At 43.2% G+C, this 17432-nt stretch overlaps 2 protein-coding genes across 3 annotated transcripts in view; one reads left to right on the top strand and one right to left on the bottom strand.

Annotated features, from left to right (window-relative positions):
- CUL4A (cullin 4A) overlaps nucleotides 1-1740 on the bottom strand; it is a 37516-nt gene extending 35776 nt beyond the window's left edge. For both annotated transcript variants that reach the window (XM_059827005.1, XM_059827012.1), the window contains exons 1-2: nucleotides 1566-1740; nucleotides 718-833 (exon numbers count right to left, since the gene is read on the bottom strand). In XM_059827005.1, coding sequence (XP_059682988.1) covers nucleotides 718-833; nucleotides 1566-1740 — 291 coding nt within the window. The remainder of the gene's footprint in view (nucleotides 1-717; nucleotides 834-1565) is intronic.
- A 1375-nt stretch (nucleotides 1741-3115) lies between these two features.
- Nucleotides 3116-16837, top strand: PCID2 (PCI domain containing 2). The gene is made up of 15 exons (XM_059815354.1): nucleotides 3116-3145; nucleotides 3597-3687; nucleotides 5484-5573; nucleotides 6071-6144; nucleotides 6891-6956; nucleotides 7499-7540; nucleotides 8028-8082; nucleotides 9779-9882; nucleotides 10622-10697; nucleotides 10823-10964; nucleotides 12056-12156; nucleotides 14215-14288; nucleotides 14461-14586; nucleotides 14800-14923; nucleotides 15929-16837. The coding sequence occupies exons 2-15, from the start codon at nucleotides 3652-3654 to the stop codon at nucleotides 16016-16018; spliced, it is 1200 nt and encodes a 399-aa protein (XP_059671337.1). The 5' UTR covers nucleotides 3116-3145; nucleotides 3597-3651; the 3' UTR covers nucleotides 16019-16837.
- The last annotated feature ends 595 nt before the right edge of the window (nucleotides 16838-17432 follow it).

The following is a 17432-nucleotide window of genomic DNA, read 5'->3' as shown; positions in this document are numbered from 1 at the left end:
CAGTTAAATATCTCAAAGCACATACATTTAAAATAATATAGAACTAAACCATATATAAATGAAGAAAGTATTAAGGAAGAAATGGTTCATGAGTATTTCTCTCTTTTACCCTCCCTAGTCCCTGCTCCAGTAGTCCAGATGTTCCAGAAATACTTTTTCACCATTTTAATAAAAAAATTAAGATCCTGATAGTTAAGAAAATGTAACAGCAATCTGAACCACAGGTAAACCGACAGTTTGCTGCCTGCTCAAGCGAGATTCTTTTTTAATCCCCCAAAGGGTACTGATGCTGAAATCTAATTGTTGTTATCTAATAATAACAAATATTTCAACATTACTATTCACAAGAGACCAAAGCACGTTCAAAAGAGAAATCATCATAAAATATGTATCTGCATAATCCAGTGAGAGTAACATCCCGTTTTCGGCATCTTGGGTAGGCACTGTATTGGAGAGATCGAGACTTAAATCTCAATCCTGCCCAGGCACAGCTTTCCGTGTCTCCCAACGTAAAGTGCTTTTTCACGGGCCCAGATCCTGGTCACTCTCCAAGCAACTGCTATATATAACTGCAAACTGACTAGAAACAGAGTATGGAGCGAACAGTTTAGAAAATATAATCAGCTTTTTACAAATCAAAATGTGTCATGTTAAATATGTAGCTCTGTTAAAGTCCCGATCCTTCTGTTAAACTGAAGAAAACCCTACACACCTTACCTGGTAGAGCTCTTCAAGGTTGTATTTAATAGAAATGCTACTCTGTATCGCTCCCACCGCTTCATGCAGCTTTTGCCAGGTGTCCTGAGTGTAATTATCTGGCAATTTGGGTCTTTCTGTGAAGGAAGATACAGGTAGTTGAAAACTAGCTGCCCAGGGAGAGTCTGTAGCAATCTCTCTCGCTCTGCTTCATCACGTTCTGCCGGGCCGTGTTGTGCTTGGTCCTCTAAGTTTGGCAGAAGCCGAGGGTCACGAACGCCACCCAAGGCGACGAAACCTTTGCACGGCGCATTTGACCCCGCAGCCGGCGGCCCCGCGCAGGCAGCAGCGCCCGGGGCCGGAGCGCGGACCCTGCCCGGCAAGGACAGAAGCGGCCCGGCGAGCCCGCCGGCGGCCTCGGGGCCGATCCAGCCGCGGGGTTGTTGTGGTTCACCCCCGCGTGGCTTTTAGCAAGGTAACTCCCGCCCGGCTGTAATTAGTTTTGACACTAAGGTGGCTTTCCGCCCGCTGCCTACAGGGCGCAAGCCGCCGCTGCGCTGCTCCGCCCGCTGTCCCCACGCTCGGAGCCCCACGCGTGGTTCCCGTAAGCCCTTAAACCGGGATGGTGACGGCAGCGGGGAGGGTTATCAGCCCGGGGCAGCCTCCCCTCGCCCAGATAAGGCGGCGGGGCGGGTGACAGCGGCGGGGCCCCGCTGCCGCCGGCCCGGCCCGGCCCCGCCGCTGGCTGCCTGCCGCGGGGAAGGGGCGGGGAGCGGCCGGGCGCGCAGTAAACAAAGGTCGGGACAGGGCCGGGCGGCGGGGCAGGGCGCACCTGCCGGGGCAGAGGGCCCGGCCCGGCCCGCACCCACCTCTGAAGTTCTTGATCACGAGTTTCTTGGAGGAGGCGGCCGCGCCTCTGCCGCCTCCTCCCCCTCCTCCTCCCCCGGCGCGGGTGGCGGCGGCCAGCGAGGCGGGCTTGGTGAGCCCGTTGGTGTGCCCCACCAAGGCCGACAAGTGCGGCTTCTTCTGGGGCTCGTCCGCCATCTCCGCCCGGGGCGCCGTGTCCGGCCGGGGCAAGGCGCTGGGCTGGGCCGGGCCGGCTGGTCCCCGCCTCCGCTCCCCTCCTCCGCCTCCGCCACCCAGCCGCCCTCCCCCACCGCGCCGGCCTCCCGGCCCTGCCCGCGGGTGGCTGCCAAGTGCCGCCGGGCCGGGAGTCACCGACATCCGCCCTCCTCCGCCCTCCCCGGGGCGCCCCGGCGGCCGGCTGGCCATTCGCGCCGCCCGGCCCGGGGTGGGACGGGGTCTCCGCCCGGCTCCGGGCCGCCCCCGGCGCTCGGGCGTGCGGGCAGCGCCAGCCCCGCTCCCAAGATGGCTCCCGCGCCCGCCGGCGGCCCGGTCAGCCCCCCGCGGGGCCGAGCGGGCGGCGGCAGCGGCTCCCCGCCATCGCCTCGCACCCCCTCGGTTCGCCCTGCCTGGCTTGGCTCCGTTCGTTCGCACCCGGCGCGAAACGGCACCACGCCAAGGGACGACCGGAGCAGAAGCCGAGGGGCAGCCGCCCTTCCCACCCCGATCTCGGTTTCTCGCACAGAAGAGGCGCCAGCCCCGAGCGGCCGCCCGCGTCCCGGGCACCGGGCACCCCCATCCCAGCCGGGGCGCGCCCGGGCCTGACGCTTGTCCGAGCGCAGCCCGCCAGAGCGCGGAGCGTGGCCCTGCCTCCCGCGCCTCACGTTAGTGCTTTTAAGAGCAACGGTTTCCAGAGTTCAACACTTGATTTAACTTTTCGGACACGAGATCACAGAGGTTCCCCAGCGCTCCTGGAGGCCCCAGGGAGCGCACCGGCAGCCGGCACGGAGGAGAGGCGGGCGGTCAAACCCCAGGCGCGCTCTCAGGGAAGCGACAGCGGGGCGCCAGCACGCGCTAAGGCAGGGCCCGGGGCTCACGGAGGTTACCGCCCGCCCCCTTCACGCGGTGAGGAGACAGAGGCGAACGGGAGCAGGAGCCACCGCTTCCGCGCTACCGACACCAACAACTGCGGGGGGCGGGGCGAGGCGAGGCGGGGACGGCCACCACCACCCGCGAACGTGCGGCATGTCCCAGCGCACGAGGTTTACCGCTGACGCACGCCTTCGGCCCCGCCCATCGCCCTTCCCCATTGGCTACCGGCACAAAGCCACGCCTCCCGCCGCCACTGTGGGCGGAGAAGAGGCGCGGCAGCAGCTATTGCGGTTGGGGGGGGAGTGGTGGGAGCTGGGAAGGTATCACGTGACTCGCCAGGTCGTTCCCACCACCCCTCGGATGCGGGGCGCGCGCGCTCGCCGGTTAGCAGCGGGCTCGCCGGAAGTGCGGTGAAGTTGCCGGAAGCGGCCTACCGACTGCCGGAAGTGCCGCGCTGTGGCTTGAGGGTGGGCTTGTGATGGGTCAGGGCGTTCCGGGCCTGCCAGGGGCGAGGGTGAGGGGCTGGGGCGGAGGGGCCGCCGGGGGCATGCTGGGGGTATGCTGGGGGTATGCTGGGGGTGCGGGCGCGGGCGCGGGAGAGGCGCGGGCGCGTGTCCCTGTGCGCAGTTGTGTGCGAACGGGGCCGCGTCCCGCCGCCGCGCTCCTGCCGCTTCTAACGTCTGCCCTCCGCTTTCGGCACCCGTGGGCTTCCAGGGCGCTCCGCCCTCCTCGGGGCTTTTGTGCCAGGGCTTCTCTTCCGCACGGAGTTTTCCCCCGGCAGGCACCATGTGTTTGTACTCTGCTCCGCTTTCCCCGCGGCTGCGTTCCTCTACCCGTAGGCTGGCAGCAGCTGCCCGCCAGCGAGAGGTCTGATAAAGTCATCCCGTGTTTCCTCAGAGTGAAGAGGGGCTCTGTGTGAGATACTGTCGCTTTGCTGTTCTCTTAAAATCCTGTTCGTTTTGCAGAATGTGATACGACAGCATTTTATCTGGGACTCCTGCCTCTTCTGCTTTTATTTTAATGGCGCACATCACCATAAATCAGTATTTGCAGCAAGTAAGCAAAGCTTTTTATTTGTGGACACTGTTAGATTATGTGGATATATTTTTCTTTGCTGGAAATTTGTTCCCTTGTTTAAGAAATAAATCAACCTGGAACGTGTGATGTGGTAAACAAATACACTTTTTAAGTCTGTGGTAAGTATACCACTGTCTGCCAAGGCTGTATTCTTGGAATTTCTGAAAAGTGCGATGGTTACTGATATAATAGATAGTGAAGTAATTTTTCCATAAGAACTAACATGTTGGGATTGTGTGTGCGTGCAGTAACAGATGTAGCTCAGGGATTTAAGAAATACAGGGTTTTAAGAAGTACAGAAATGCAGAGGCGTGGTGTGTATGGCATGGAGGCTGGAGAGATAGGGAACGGGTCACAAGTATACCAGCTGGACTGGACTTTAAGTGTCAACCTTTTTAGTCTGACTACTCTTACTGCTTCTTTCTGAACCATCATCTTTTTGTCATTTTTATCATCTTACTTGCTTCAGTCAAGATCAGTCAAGTCGACAGAGTGAATGGCACAAAAAGAGAGTAACTGTTTGGTTTTTAGTCTCAAAAATGGAGCAGCTGAGATCTCTCAGGACAGTGATCTGCTCTGACAAGTCAGCATCTTCTCTAGTTGACAGTCTTTGTGATCCTCTGTCTCCACCCTCCACATCATATGCATCGTGTCTGTGCATTTAAACTGTTTGTATTAAGTTTATGCACATCCCTCGCCAATACCTTATCTCTTATGAAAAGCACATTTTGCTCTGTGTCAAACTTGGACACTTTATTAATGGAATGGACACTCACTAGGTGAGGATGGAAATTCAAAGCAATGGGTAAGGAAGTGACAGATAGCAGGGTGCGTAACGCTTAAAAATGAAGATGGGTAGATTAAACACATAGCTATAATTCCAAAGGCAATGTCTGGTATTAGACTGTCAAGACTGTAAACGTTACATTCTGTGGGAGAACAGTTTAGTTCTGCTTCCTGCTAAAGATAACTCTGTGTGAAAAATAGTCTGTCTGAACAGCTTATTGTGATACCAAGCTGGAAATTTCTTCAGCTGTGGAAGTAGTTTCAGATACTACTTCTTAAGAGTTCTTTTCCTACTGCTCGTACTTTATTTGTCATATTCTTGTGTCCTGATAGGAAAAAAAAACTTTGCTGTATGGAAAGCCCATACCAATTGGGAAAAATCATAGACTAAAATGCAAGGGAAGCAGCAAAAGAGGGAAAATCAACTGCTTAAACTCTTTCAGAGATTGGTGGTTTTTTTTCAAGTAAAGGAGAGCTAATTTTGTGGCTTGGAAGTAGTTTTTCTTATTAAATATTAAATTCATATGAAATATATTTGCGAGTCCTGATTCATGACATGCAAATTCCATCTGCAGCGTTACAAACAATAATAATCAAAGATCGTTTATGCCTTCACACATATGTTTGATGCCCATAGGTACAACTGGAATTTCGAAAAGCTTAGCCAAATCTGGTTCACAACTACTGTTTTACAATGCTAAACCCATCTAAGTTGTTCAGAGATTCTCTGGTTTGCTCCTATCTTACAAATAAGGAAAAAACCACGATAGTGTTTGCCCCACTTTCTCCCTGATACTTTTTTGAAAAACAGGTGTATTGGAAGAACAAAACTGATTCATTCAGTTTTAAACCTTTAAAAATTCACATTTGGGTTGGTGATGGTGTGGATGAACAGTGGTAACAAGAAGGTGGCTTCAGTAGTCATGTGTAAATATGTTGTATGGCTGTGGCTGGATTTTAGTCTGTAATATGGCTGTTTTCTTTGGTAGGTACAAGAAGCCATTGACAGCAGAGATGGACAGTTTTGTGCAGAATTGGTATCATTTAAACATCCACATGTTGCAAACCCAAGGCTACAGGTGAGAATCTGGTTTTGACCTTTCTTTTGGTTTGCTTTCAGTTTTCCTAGCTCTCTATATGCGTTCCTTTCCATTGGAGATAAACCTCGGAAATTTGTTTCACAGGCCAGAGCAGGATCCCCTTGTAGGTTTGTTTCCCTTTTCTGTGTTCCACTTTGAATTGTTTTCTGGAAAGTCCCTTCTGGCCAGGTCTATGTTAGTAACATGGCACAGTGGAAATGACTATAAAGAGAAAACCAGTGGGTAGCAAGGGTCCAGTGTTTGTGCTATATGCATTCCGGATGCTTTCATTTAAGGCTAGCTCTAATCAGGTTCTGGAGACAGAATGCACACTAGCAATTCATTACACTGTATGTGATTTTTAATATAACTTAAGGTTCTGATAGATAGCAAAGGCATGTATGCATAAAACTGCTGGGATAAAATATCCATATGATGTTCTGTTCCTGGAGCATTGGATGTTCCTTTAATGTTTCATATAATGTTTCTATACCTAGCTTCCATCTCCAGAGGAGAAGTGTCAACAAGTTTTGGAACCACCATATGATGAAATGTTTGCAGCCCACTTAAGGTAAAGATGGACCAGGAATGTACAGTCAGTTGTGAGGCATCCAGCAGGGATGGGGAAGGATATCCTTAAGTTTACTTAGTTATTTTAAAGGGCTTGCATCTGAAAACTTGGTATTTACTACTCTTACAAGTAGTACTAGAACTGCAGGAAATAAAGACCTTCTCTTTCCTCTCCACATAAAGTTTACTTTGTGTACCTGGCAGTCATCTGCGTATAGCCATTGACACAGCTTTGGTTTCAGTGTTTGCGGTTTTCTTTGCTCTGCATTTACTAGGTACGCAAGAATTTGGAGTGAGATAAGTAAGGGAAATAAATATTTTTCAAAGGGAATTTTAGTCATAAAAGTACTCTGAAGACAGCTTTAGGACCTAAGTAATTCTGTGAGGCTTTTATTTAAAAAAAAAAATCTGCATTAACACAGTCTTTAGTTTGCTTTCAGCAGTCTTGTAATTTTTTTATCTATGCTAATCTTGGTGACAGTTTCAATAATCATTAGCATATTACAGTTGTTACTGTACATATTATAGAAACAAAACCCCGTTCTTCTCTTGGATTAGTTTTCTACAATTATCAGGCTTAATGCTGTGTTTAAGTATTTGTGCCATTTTGTTAGGAACATTTCTAATCATATTCCTGTGTTTCTTTTAAATAAACTGTAAAGCTCTATGCCTATTAATGGCAAAAAGAAATATTTATCATACATATGTGGTATTTTCTGATGCACTAATGCACTTTTTCTTTGACAGGTGTACTTACGCTGTTGGAAACCATGACTTTATAGAAGCATACAAGTGCCAAACAGTTATCGTCCAATATCCTTTCCCATAAATCTTGTACGTTGTTTTCAGATTAACTATATATCTTCTTGTAGAACAAGTTATCTTTACCCCATTTAAAATCTAATGGAATGCGGTCTGCTTGCAAATACACTTCAGTTATTTAGGTTCTTAAGCAAGGAAATCCGGATACGCTCTTCTTTCAACTTTCTGTAGGATTAAGAAGGAATCTGTCAGTTGGCTCTAAAATAGAAAATTAATTTCTCACAGAATATAGGAGACCCTCAAACCATTAATGTACATCCCAGTTTGTACCTGGCTGGAGGGGAAGGTACTGATAAAGCAAGCCGCTATGTTATCTCTAAGTGGCCAACGTTTCTCACGGCTACTGCTGCACCACGGAGTGCGTGGCTGTGCTCGCGTTCTTCCGTACTGTGTCCTTGCCTCCTGACTCCTCATCTACTTGCTGCTTTGTCCGTTTCTGCTCTTTCATGTAGTGATATGTGGTACCATACAACTGCTGGGTTTTATATATGTGCTTCATATAATAGAATTTAAAATTCTCCTAAATACAATACATCTTTCCTGCGAGCCTTTCAGGCACATAAAGAGGAAAACTGGTGAGTACATCATCAAGAGCTGCTAGAAACTAGACTCTCATCTTTCACTATCATAATACCATAGTAGTCAAACTAAAATTATGCCTATAGTTTTTATTTATCCCCAGCGGTACTTAAATGCAGCCTAACTGTTTTTGCTGCCTGTTTGAGTTTTTAGATCCAAAAGTGTGAAAACTGAACATCTAAGCTTAATTATGTAGAATGGTCCATAAGTAAACACATGAAGAATTTGTTCAAGGTGAGATTGTATTTTATTAAAGCCACCATAAAAAATGTTTCTGAATTAATTCTTCCTCCAGTGTAGGATTTCTGAAATGCTAAGATCATAAAGACCTTTCCTTTTAAAAAGTGCATCCTTCTTTATTTAAAGATTAATGTATACTTTTCTAGTTTTATGACCGAACTAGCAAAAAAAACCCCTTGTTTCTCTTGTCTTGCTTATTGCATGATTTGCACGTGCTAAGTATACTGTGTTTTACTTTTCCAGGGCTTTACCTATTATGTATGCTGTAGCCCTCGATCTTCGAATTTTTGCTAATAATGTAAGTAGATGTGATTAACAGTCTCATTACTTTTATCTGTTAGGAGTTTCTATGGTGGAAATATTTTAGACTTTATTACATAGCCTAATTTTGCTCAATAGTGTTTAACTCCTTGTTTAGGATTTTCTTGACACACTAAATTCATCCGGTCCTATTGAAAAACTAGGTTGCTCAGTCTGCGCACCTCCCATTTGCAGCTTGAACTAGAGAGGTTCTGAGGATCTGCATGCAACTCTCAGCAGTTGCTTAGAGCATATGAAGTGATTAAGTACTTATAGAGTAGCATGGTGGCACAACTCGCTATTTCCATGTGTTATCCTTGGGATTTGGTGGAGATCTTTGTACGGGTGGAGATATCCCAGACAACTAAGCTAATATAACCACTCACCACATCTGAAGAGGGAAGTTTCTGCCTCCTTTCCCCTCTTCCAGCTGTGTGTACTGCTTTTGATGCTCATTGGAGCTCTTGCTGAGCCCATACAACTGCTCACAAGCAAAAAAAACCCCCAATTTACATTATTTTTCTGAGGCTAGAGAATTGAAGTAGCTTGTGTAGGGATCTAATGAGAACTGCTAGCCCAAGGTAAGTGACAGGGTTGTGATCTTGCTCCTAGTCACTTTACCTGAAGAGGTGAAGCTAGAGTTCAAGTTAGGTTAGAGTTTGACAATATGCAGTATTTTAGTGTTTGTCCCCTCAGCACTTTCTTCTGCCCACCCATCCACAAAACAACACTTTTGGCATGCTTGCATAGAGAATATTTTTTGTGTGTGTGGGCCTGCTCTGTAACAAGTCTAGATTCTCAGTCTGAATGAGGCAAATTCATACATCTGAAATGCATGAGAAGGGGAAAGTGGGATCAGTCATGCTGGAAGTGTTTGAACTCTGTCTTCTAACCTTAGTGTATTCAAAGGTTGCAGATACAGAAAAGATTTCTGCAGCAGATGATGCATTTCCATTTCTTTTCCGTACGTTTCAGCTAGTGAGAATGCAAGCATTAAAACTTTTTAGAAAGCACATAGTAAATATCTACTCGCTTTTTTTCCCCCCTGTTCTTCTTTGTTGTTTAAGTTCTTCTTTAATCAGTGCATGGATCTTTCCTCTGTGTTGGCAACTCATTTTTTTCTCTTGCTGCTGTAACATGTGTTTTCCATTTCTTCTGAAAATCCCAGGTCCCAGCAGTGTATGTTACTACTAGAAAATGTTGAATGTGTTTTAGAAATAAAATGTAGCCTTTGTGGCTGTGGAGAGAAGCTTAATTATAAATTCTAAAACTCAAACTCTGTAACTGGGGAATCATTTTCGTTTGCTTTTGTTCAAAAGACATTTTTTTTGCCAGACTCTTGGTCTTCGAGAACTTGAGTTGAAGTGCTAATGCTCTAATTCAGCTATCAGCTGATCCTGAATTTAGGTTTCCGAGAGATGCATTAGGCTTAGTGGTGCTAAAGGTAATAGCAGTCAGTACTATTTTCAAAGGACTGTCCTCCTGCGCATTAGGTTTGGTACATGTTCAGGAGCCTCTCCAAGTGTTTTCTTTTATTCTGTGAGCTTGACTACCTTCCAGATTTGCAGGATAGCAGGCATGAGAAATACATTGCTATAAGACTTTATAAAATACTGTATTAAGGAACTAAACTGTTTACAACCCAGCGAACCAAGATGTAAAATTACACATTGTTTCTTGCTTTGTAATAATAGGCAGATCAACAGCTAGTGAAGAAAGGGAAAAGCAAAGTTGGTGACATGTTGGAAAAAGCAGCAGAACTGCTGATGAGCTGTTTTCGAGTCTGTGCCAGTGACACGTAAGTAAAAGATCCTCTATAGAACTTGCACTATCAAATTATTAAGAACTTAATGAACTTTATGTAAGATTTTTCCACTTACTAAGACCATATCCGAGTATGAGTGAACACTTCTGAGGCTCGTTTCCTCTCATTTATAGTCTGTTCTCTCTTGACTATTAACTACAGCTGGAGAGGCCTCCCTTCAGGTTTAACATTCCTAGCAGATGTTGGGAGGGACTGATTATGTCCCTGTTTCTCAGGAAAGATCGTTAATGCTTTTGTGCTCTGTTCAGTTGTGAAGTTTGTTTCATTGTGGTTAGACGGAAAAGAGGTGACTCTTTGGTTTCCAGTCTTAGTAATTTTAACACTTCTCAAGTGGAGAAACTGCTTTTTTTTTTTTCCTGTCTTTCTTTCACCTTGAATATTATAAGCAACTGCTATGCTAGTGTATGTGTTACCTGCAGACTGGAGTGAGGACCTTGATGTGGATGAACAATATTATGCATGACATCTTTCATTATGTTGATAAGAAATGTAGCAGAGCTGTTTAAGATGGGAACACATGTTCTGTTTTGACAGTGCTGGTATGGTTTAAGAGAAGGAGTTTGGCCTTGACCTTTATTTTCAGACACCTATTTTTACCCTGAAATGCCATAAAATATCTATGGAGGGAATTTACCATAAGGACAAAGTCAAAGGACATTTACAATGTTCAGTACTAGTAGGTTTTTTTACTTTTTTTCTTTTCTTATGACAGTCGAGCAGGCATTGAAGATTCCAAAAAGTGGGGCATGTTGTTTCTCGTGAATCAGTTGTTTAAAATTTATTTTAAGGTAGGGTTCAAGTCTGGTAAGCTGTGTTTTGTATTTCATATTCTAAGTCAAACCCACCCTTTTTTATATGATAGTATCTGTCTACACTCTCTGAGTAAAATGCAATTAATTTTTTTTTTTAACAGATCAACAAGCTCCATCTATGTAAGCCCTTAATTAGAGCAATTGACAGCTCAAATCTGAAGGACGAATATAGTATGGCACAGCGAGTTACATATAGATACTATGTTGGGCGCAAAGCCATGTTTGACAGTGACTTTAAGCAAGGTACTGTGTGCCAGTAAGAGAGATTTGAAGTCTTGCTGCTTGGTGTGAAATCTGGCTGATGTTGTGTGTGACTCTCAAAATGTGTGCAGAAGGTGCAGTTGTGTTTGCATTGATTAAAGGAGAAGTCATGCTGAAAGATCCAAGGCCCACAGGCTGAGTCAGCTCAGAGATGAGATTACATGACACTTCTAATTGTAGTATATGCCCAGTTTTAAAATATTTGTGTTAGTGAAGTTCTCTGTAGTCTTATGCATTGTGTGCACGCATAATAAAATGTATGAGGAACCAAAAGAATAGATTTGTAAAAGGTTTCACAAAGGAGGCTTTGCGACTGTCTTGTCGTCTTTGAGTTGCTGTATGCCATGTAGGAAATCTTCAGCAAACTGTACTGTAGAATTAGTTTCTCAGTGCATTGATTTTGGAAGATGTAGAAACCGCATTTCTGAAATTTCTTATTCATTAATAGAAATGTTTCTAAACCTAAGGTGTACAGCTTCCATCACTAACCTAAGCCCCTGGCCAAAATCTATTCTGAAGCCAGTTTTGTTACTCTAAACAGTGTCTTCTGCCTGTCAGGCTTGTCATTTTTCTGTCTCGTTGAAAACTGATGAGAGATTTTCATGTTGTCATGCTGTGTGATCTCACTGTCACGTTTCTGCAGCTCAGCAGATGTGTGCATTGCATGCAGTTTACATCCTCTGAAGAACCTAATCTTTGAATTTAGAAAATAGAGTTCTGTTTCATCAGTGCTTCTTCAGACTCTCCCCTCCTGTAGTAGTAGCACAATAATATTACTGAAATGAGCTGAAAATTTCAATATTGCTTGTAACTCTTACCTCTGACATCTAGATCTTGACAAGTTTTCTTTGACTTTCTGAACAAGGAATTATTTTTCTGGTGATACTTTGGATTTTGTGTGAATCTCCAATAATTCTTAACAGCATTTTTCTTAATGTGTTTTGATTGGTGTGATTCTTTTTTATAGAATTTCAAATATCATGTGTTCAAACTAGAGGTGGATGTTGAGCACAGAATTTGGCTTACAGTTCGTTGTTGACTCATGTTACTAGCACTTTTATTTGTGTCTGTAGCTGAAGAGTATCTGTCATTTGCCTTTGAGCACTGTCACCGCTCAAGCCAGAAGAACAAAAGAATGATTTTGATCTACCTGCTACCAGTAAAAATGTTGTTGGTGAGTAGATACTACTCTTCTAAATAATGTTTTGGGAGCAGATAAGCAGACTGATGCTCAGTATGGTTCTTGTTTTTCCCTTCCTGGAATTCAGAGGCTATCTGTGTCTGACCCCCATAAGAACCAGCATATGTACACTTTGTTGTGTGAGGACAGAAAGTGTTGAATTGTCAGTTATAGCAACACAGGGAAGGAGAAAGGGGGAAAAAAACCACAAAAACCCAAACAAAAATCCCACCCTCCTTTCTCCCTACCTTCCTCCCACCCCTCCTAAAGGTGCAACCTGAGGTTGCTTCTGTAATAAACATAACTGTGAGCTCTTTGGAGAAGCACTTAACAGTGTAACTTATGTCATGTAGCAGAGTGCCTGTCTAGTGATCAGCTGCACAGATGGGCCAGGGAAAGTGTGGATTCACTAGTACAAATCTGTTTGCTTCTTTCACCTGGTGAAGAGAAGGAGGATCTGCAAACAGATGGCTGAAGACTGTTGAGGGGAGTTTGCCACAGGAGAGGAAGGATTCCTATATTTGGGTTTTCTATTTGCACCTTGTGCATTTGCCTATTCGAGGCATGTCAGAAGGGTCATGAAGTAGAGCTTTTTGGTTTTGAACAAGTCGGAGAATACTGGTTACTATTTGATCATTTCATTTTTCTATTAAAAGAATTAAGCACACCTCTGCTGCTTGTTCCTGTTCTTTCCCATGTTCTGTGCTAGCATTTCTGTATCTCTGAGTTAGTGGGATTATGCTAACAATTAATTCAGTGTAACTGAAGAGGCAAGAACTAGATTTTAGAGTTTTCTGTTCCTGGGCCTATTACCAAAGTTACCTATGGTTGTAATGAATGTTGTTATCGCCTGTTTCTGTGAGTTGCTGTCTTCCACCTTTTTATACCATCTTCAACCTGTTTATGACCATCCTCCCTTTTCTATTCAGAGCTCCCTTTCCTGTCCTTTGCAGTGTCAAGTGGGTAAAGGGGAAGCATAGTGGGTATGATAATTGGCTTCTGGTTTTCATTTTTCATTTATTGACTTTCTTACTGGTTGTTTTCAGATTAATCAATGGTAGGGTTGATAAAAGAAAACTAACAGTCTTCCTAAAAACTTTGTCCCAGTCCTGATTGGGTGCCTTACGCTGGTGGGTCCATTACTGCCTGGAATTATTGTGGCTTTTCTGGAGCAGCTCTAGTGTACAAGAGGCACTAAAGAACCTAGATAAAGGTCATTGGTTTTACAGTTGCTTTTTTTAATCAGAGCCCAAACATTAACACTAACCTTAAACTGTACTAAAATAGCTTGGATGTTTTTTTTTTCCAATTCCTAGCAGCTCTCAGTAAACATGTAGTTGAGTTCTGCTCTCAGCTAATCCTTCAACCAGGAAAGGAGTTACCGACAGCATAGCATGATGGTAACTAAATTTAAAGTCTGACCCAAGTCAGTGTGCAATCTGATCCCTGCTGTGCAGGGGGAAAAAAAAGAGTTTCTTTTTGATGGTGTAGGTGGTTCATTCTCTAGCAATGACAATTAATTTCATTTCTTTAAATTTAAACTTTCTCTCTTTATTTTTTGTTTTGTTTTTTGAGAGGACATTTTTATTTCCTCACGGAAGCATAGTGAAGAAAAAATCTGGTACAGACTGAACTAGCACTTGACAGTGCTGAAGCACTGCTTGTATTATTAGTAATGCTTGGAATTCCCACAGTTCTTCTGTTTGCAGATTAGATCATACAGCCATGACACAAAATTTGGATCTGCCTAGGCCTCATGTCACAGGATCTTGATTTTACAAGTTTGATAACTGTTCCGCAATGTTAAGAAATATTAAGACTCCCTAAACCATGATAAATAGGTAGTTATCATAAGTTGAGCTATGAGGTGTTCGGTGGGGGCAAGGGGGTTGTCTTACAAATACTTTTATTCACCTCTTGTTCTGTAGCGAAAAAAAAAAAGTGGCTAAAGATTTGTCTTTTTTTCTAACAAATGTTTTTATAGCTTACTAAATTACACTTAAAGTGCATTTGACTTTACCCTGGAAAACTTGGAAACGATTTATTTTTCAGGGCCATATGCCAACAGTTCAGCTCTTAAAGAAGTATGACCTTATGCAGTTTGCTGAAGTAACAAAGGCCGTGAGGTATGATGATTGTTTTATTGCGTTGTGTATTAGTTCAAAAAGTATTAAGTAAAAGGTGTATTTATTTGGGATGATTGGAGAAGGCAGGGGAAGGATATTCCTACCAAGTCAGACAATTTATTTTCTTGTTTGGATGAGACCTTCTCATGTTTTCCTTTCTTCATCCTTGTAGTGAAGGCAATCTTCTCCTACTTAATGACGCTCTGACGAAGCATGAGACCTTCTTTATTCGATGTGGAATCTTTCTTATCCTTGAGAAGCTGAAAATCATCACATACAGAAATCTCTTTAAGAAAGTGTAAGCATAACAAAACCTACATTTTTGCAAAAGCAGATTTAATATGGTTTCACCTAGGACTGAGATAGAAATGTATATGCTGTTTAGTTCTCTCTGAGAGCACTGAATTCCTGTTAAAATGAATTTATTGTAGAAAGGCCATTTTTTTGAAGAATCAGAATTTTTTAAGTGATTGTTTCTCAATAACAGATTTTTTCCTGTTGTTTCTTTCAGATATTTACTGCTCAAAACCCATCAGCTATCTCTAGATGCCTTTCTGTTTGCCCTGAAATTCATGCAAGTAGATGATGTTGATATTGATGAAGTCCAGTGCATTTTAGCTAATCTTATATATATGGTATGTGCTGACCACTTGTTGTCTGGTCCCTCCAGACTTCACACAGTAAAATATATTAGATAGAGAATAGAAGTTAATTGTAAAAAACATCAGTAATCCCAAGTTTTATCATGTAAAAAAAGTTGATTCGCTTGTGCCCAAAGTGAAATGTTTTCATTTGCCCTGAGGGCTTCCTCTAGTTCCTGCCTCTTTTGCAGGAATCAGTTAAAATTGAAGTTGAATTTTGCATTACAAATCCAGTACTGGCATTTCTCTATATGCATAAATACTGATTTAAAAATACAAAAATTATAACTGGGACCAAAAGGGATTTATTCTGCATTTGAAGTAGGAGACTCTTGACATTGTAACATTAGAAAAAATTAAAACCAGCTTTTTTTGGTTTTGTTTCACATTTTATCTTTAAGTGGATCTCAACTACTCATGAACAGATAAAGGCTTGAAATCAAGAGATTTCTAATAAATCGGAGGGTTTGGAGCAGCATTGCCGTGTCAGCAAGAAAACAAACCACTTCTGTTTCTGAAATACTATTTGGTGTGGTCTTGGAGTAACAGAGGGTGGGATTAGGTGGCTGGAAGATTTCTTTTAGTGTTACAACATTACATGTCTGAAAAGGAAGTACTATGTCATTTAGTTTATTAGGTTTGGAATAGTCATTAATTAAAATCCTCATTTTAAAGTGAGCAAGAGTAAATTTAGAAACGCTTTGGAGAGCTCTGTCGCTTCAAGGAAATGTCAGCAGACCAGTGGGGGGCCCTGGCATCAGGCTCTCAGTCTGACAGCACCGTCAGTACGCAAACACAGTTAGGGTTCCAACTCTCTGCTTACTCTGTGAGTTCACCCGCTTACATAAATTGGATCCTTACAGATATTAAGCACAGTAGTGCAGTGGTGATTGAGTATACACACATAGCTTTGCTTGATGTAGTCTGAAGACAGCTGAGGTTATAGGCATTGTGTTACCAGCTTCCAGTACTAATGCTGTCTTTTTCTCCTTCTGCCAGGGTCACATTAAAGGCTATATATCTCATCAGCATCAAAAGCTTGTGGTCAGTAAGCAGAACCCATTTCCTCCGCTGTCAACAGTGTGTTGAGTGTTGAGTCTTATCCATGCAAGTACTTTTCAGATACTCAGCTTGCCCAGTGGAGCTGCTCCTAATCACCCCGAGAACATTGTAAATGACCTGGTTCATGTACAGGACTGGCATACCAGGAACGGTTTGTGGCTCCTTTCCCAGAATGACCAAGGCTGCCAGTGTTACAAAGTGCGTTGGAATGAAATGCTAACTTTTCAGTGATAGTTTCCGCAGGGTTTCTAAATCATTCAAAGTATTTCATGAGGAAATAAAGCATTCCAAATTCCTTCCAAACTACTTAAAAGCTTTTATAAAGTGCTTTGTGTTACTATTTCTACATTTATCTTTCAGAAAGGAGAAGTATCATCCTTTGTTACTTGTGTTAATCCATTCTTCAGAGTGGAAATGATGTTTTCTTTCGTGGTTTCAATTTTTTTTAAGTCTCTTCAGTAATCTTGCTGGTATTAAATACTCTCTTCAAGCTTTCTCTAAAAACTAGAGAAGTGCTTGACACCAAAAACTTTACTGTGTCAGTGATACTTACGGGTTGAAGTAAATGTGGGATTTTTGTCTGTAGGTGCCCATAGGTGGGTTTGGGGTTTTTTAATTCTGTTAATATTTTGTTTCATTTTTGTTATGGTGAACAAAAGCTTATCTAAGTAACTTATCCATGCTCTGTTTTATTCTGCTTCTGGGGAAAACACTGCCACTGGATCTATTATTTTAAGTGTTACTACCTTGGAGGTTTTGGGGTTCGTTTGGGGGTGGTACAATGTAACTTTGTTCATAGTGGTAGGACGGTAGTTTTGAGTTTTTAAAAATTATTTTTAAAGGAAATAAAACATTGTTTTCCCCTCTTTGAGAGTTGGGTTTTATTTTACCCACTAACTGACGTGGATAGGATTCATAAGGGAAAACACAGGTGCCATGTATGAGGGGAAGCATTTTTCAGTGTGATGACAGTGTCAAGTCCTACATCAACACAGGCATTTAAAGGCTTGGAGTTCCTCTGGTTTTCATAAGTTTTACTTGTACGGATGCTGAAATAAGAATATGAATTTGCTGAATCAAACCTCAGGGTAACAAGAATTAAGAAGACTCATTTCCTTCTAGCAATGTTTAAAATCCCAGGAAAACATCAACACTTTTTGAGTTTTAGGATGAACAGTTCTAGGGAACTTAAAAGTTCAGTCAGTTTTTAGTAAAATAACTAGGTTTACTGCATCGTGACTTTCACAGTACTGCATGTCAACAGGAGAAGGAAGGACAAACGGGCTTTTCTGTATGAATTGGAGTTATATATGTATCATTGCTGCAATTCCCATTGCAGCAAATCGTGGTAGAGTCAAATGGGTGTACTGGCTGCATCCAAATGTTTCCTTGCAGTGATTGGTAAGGGTTTGGCACTGGAGGGTTGGTTGTGTTTGTTGTC

Source organism: Gavia stellata, chromosome 1, assembly GCF_030936135.1.
Source record: "Gavia stellata isolate bGavSte3 chromosome 1, bGavSte3.hap2, whole genome shotgun sequence".
In the NCBI taxonomy this organism is placed as follows: Eukaryota; Metazoa; Chordata; class Aves; order Gaviiformes; family Gaviidae; genus Gavia; species Gavia stellata.
Note: the sequence above shows the minus strand (reverse complement) of the source record. Positions and strands in the feature narration are given on the sequence as shown.

Excerpts from the sequence above, each read along its gene's own strand:
- PCID2 (XM_059815354.1), top strand. The coding sequence starts at position 3,652 with ATGGCGCACATCACCATAAATCAGTATTTGCAGCAA. Across the intron at positions 12,157-14,214 it reads TACCAGTAAAAATGTTGTTG|GGCCATATGCCAACAGTTCA; the intron begins GTGAGTAGATAC and ends TTTATTTTTCAG. Across the intron at positions 14,924-15,928 it reads TAGCTAATCTTATATATATG|GGTCACATTAAAGGCTATAT; the intron begins GTATGTGCTGAC and ends TCCTTCTGCCAG.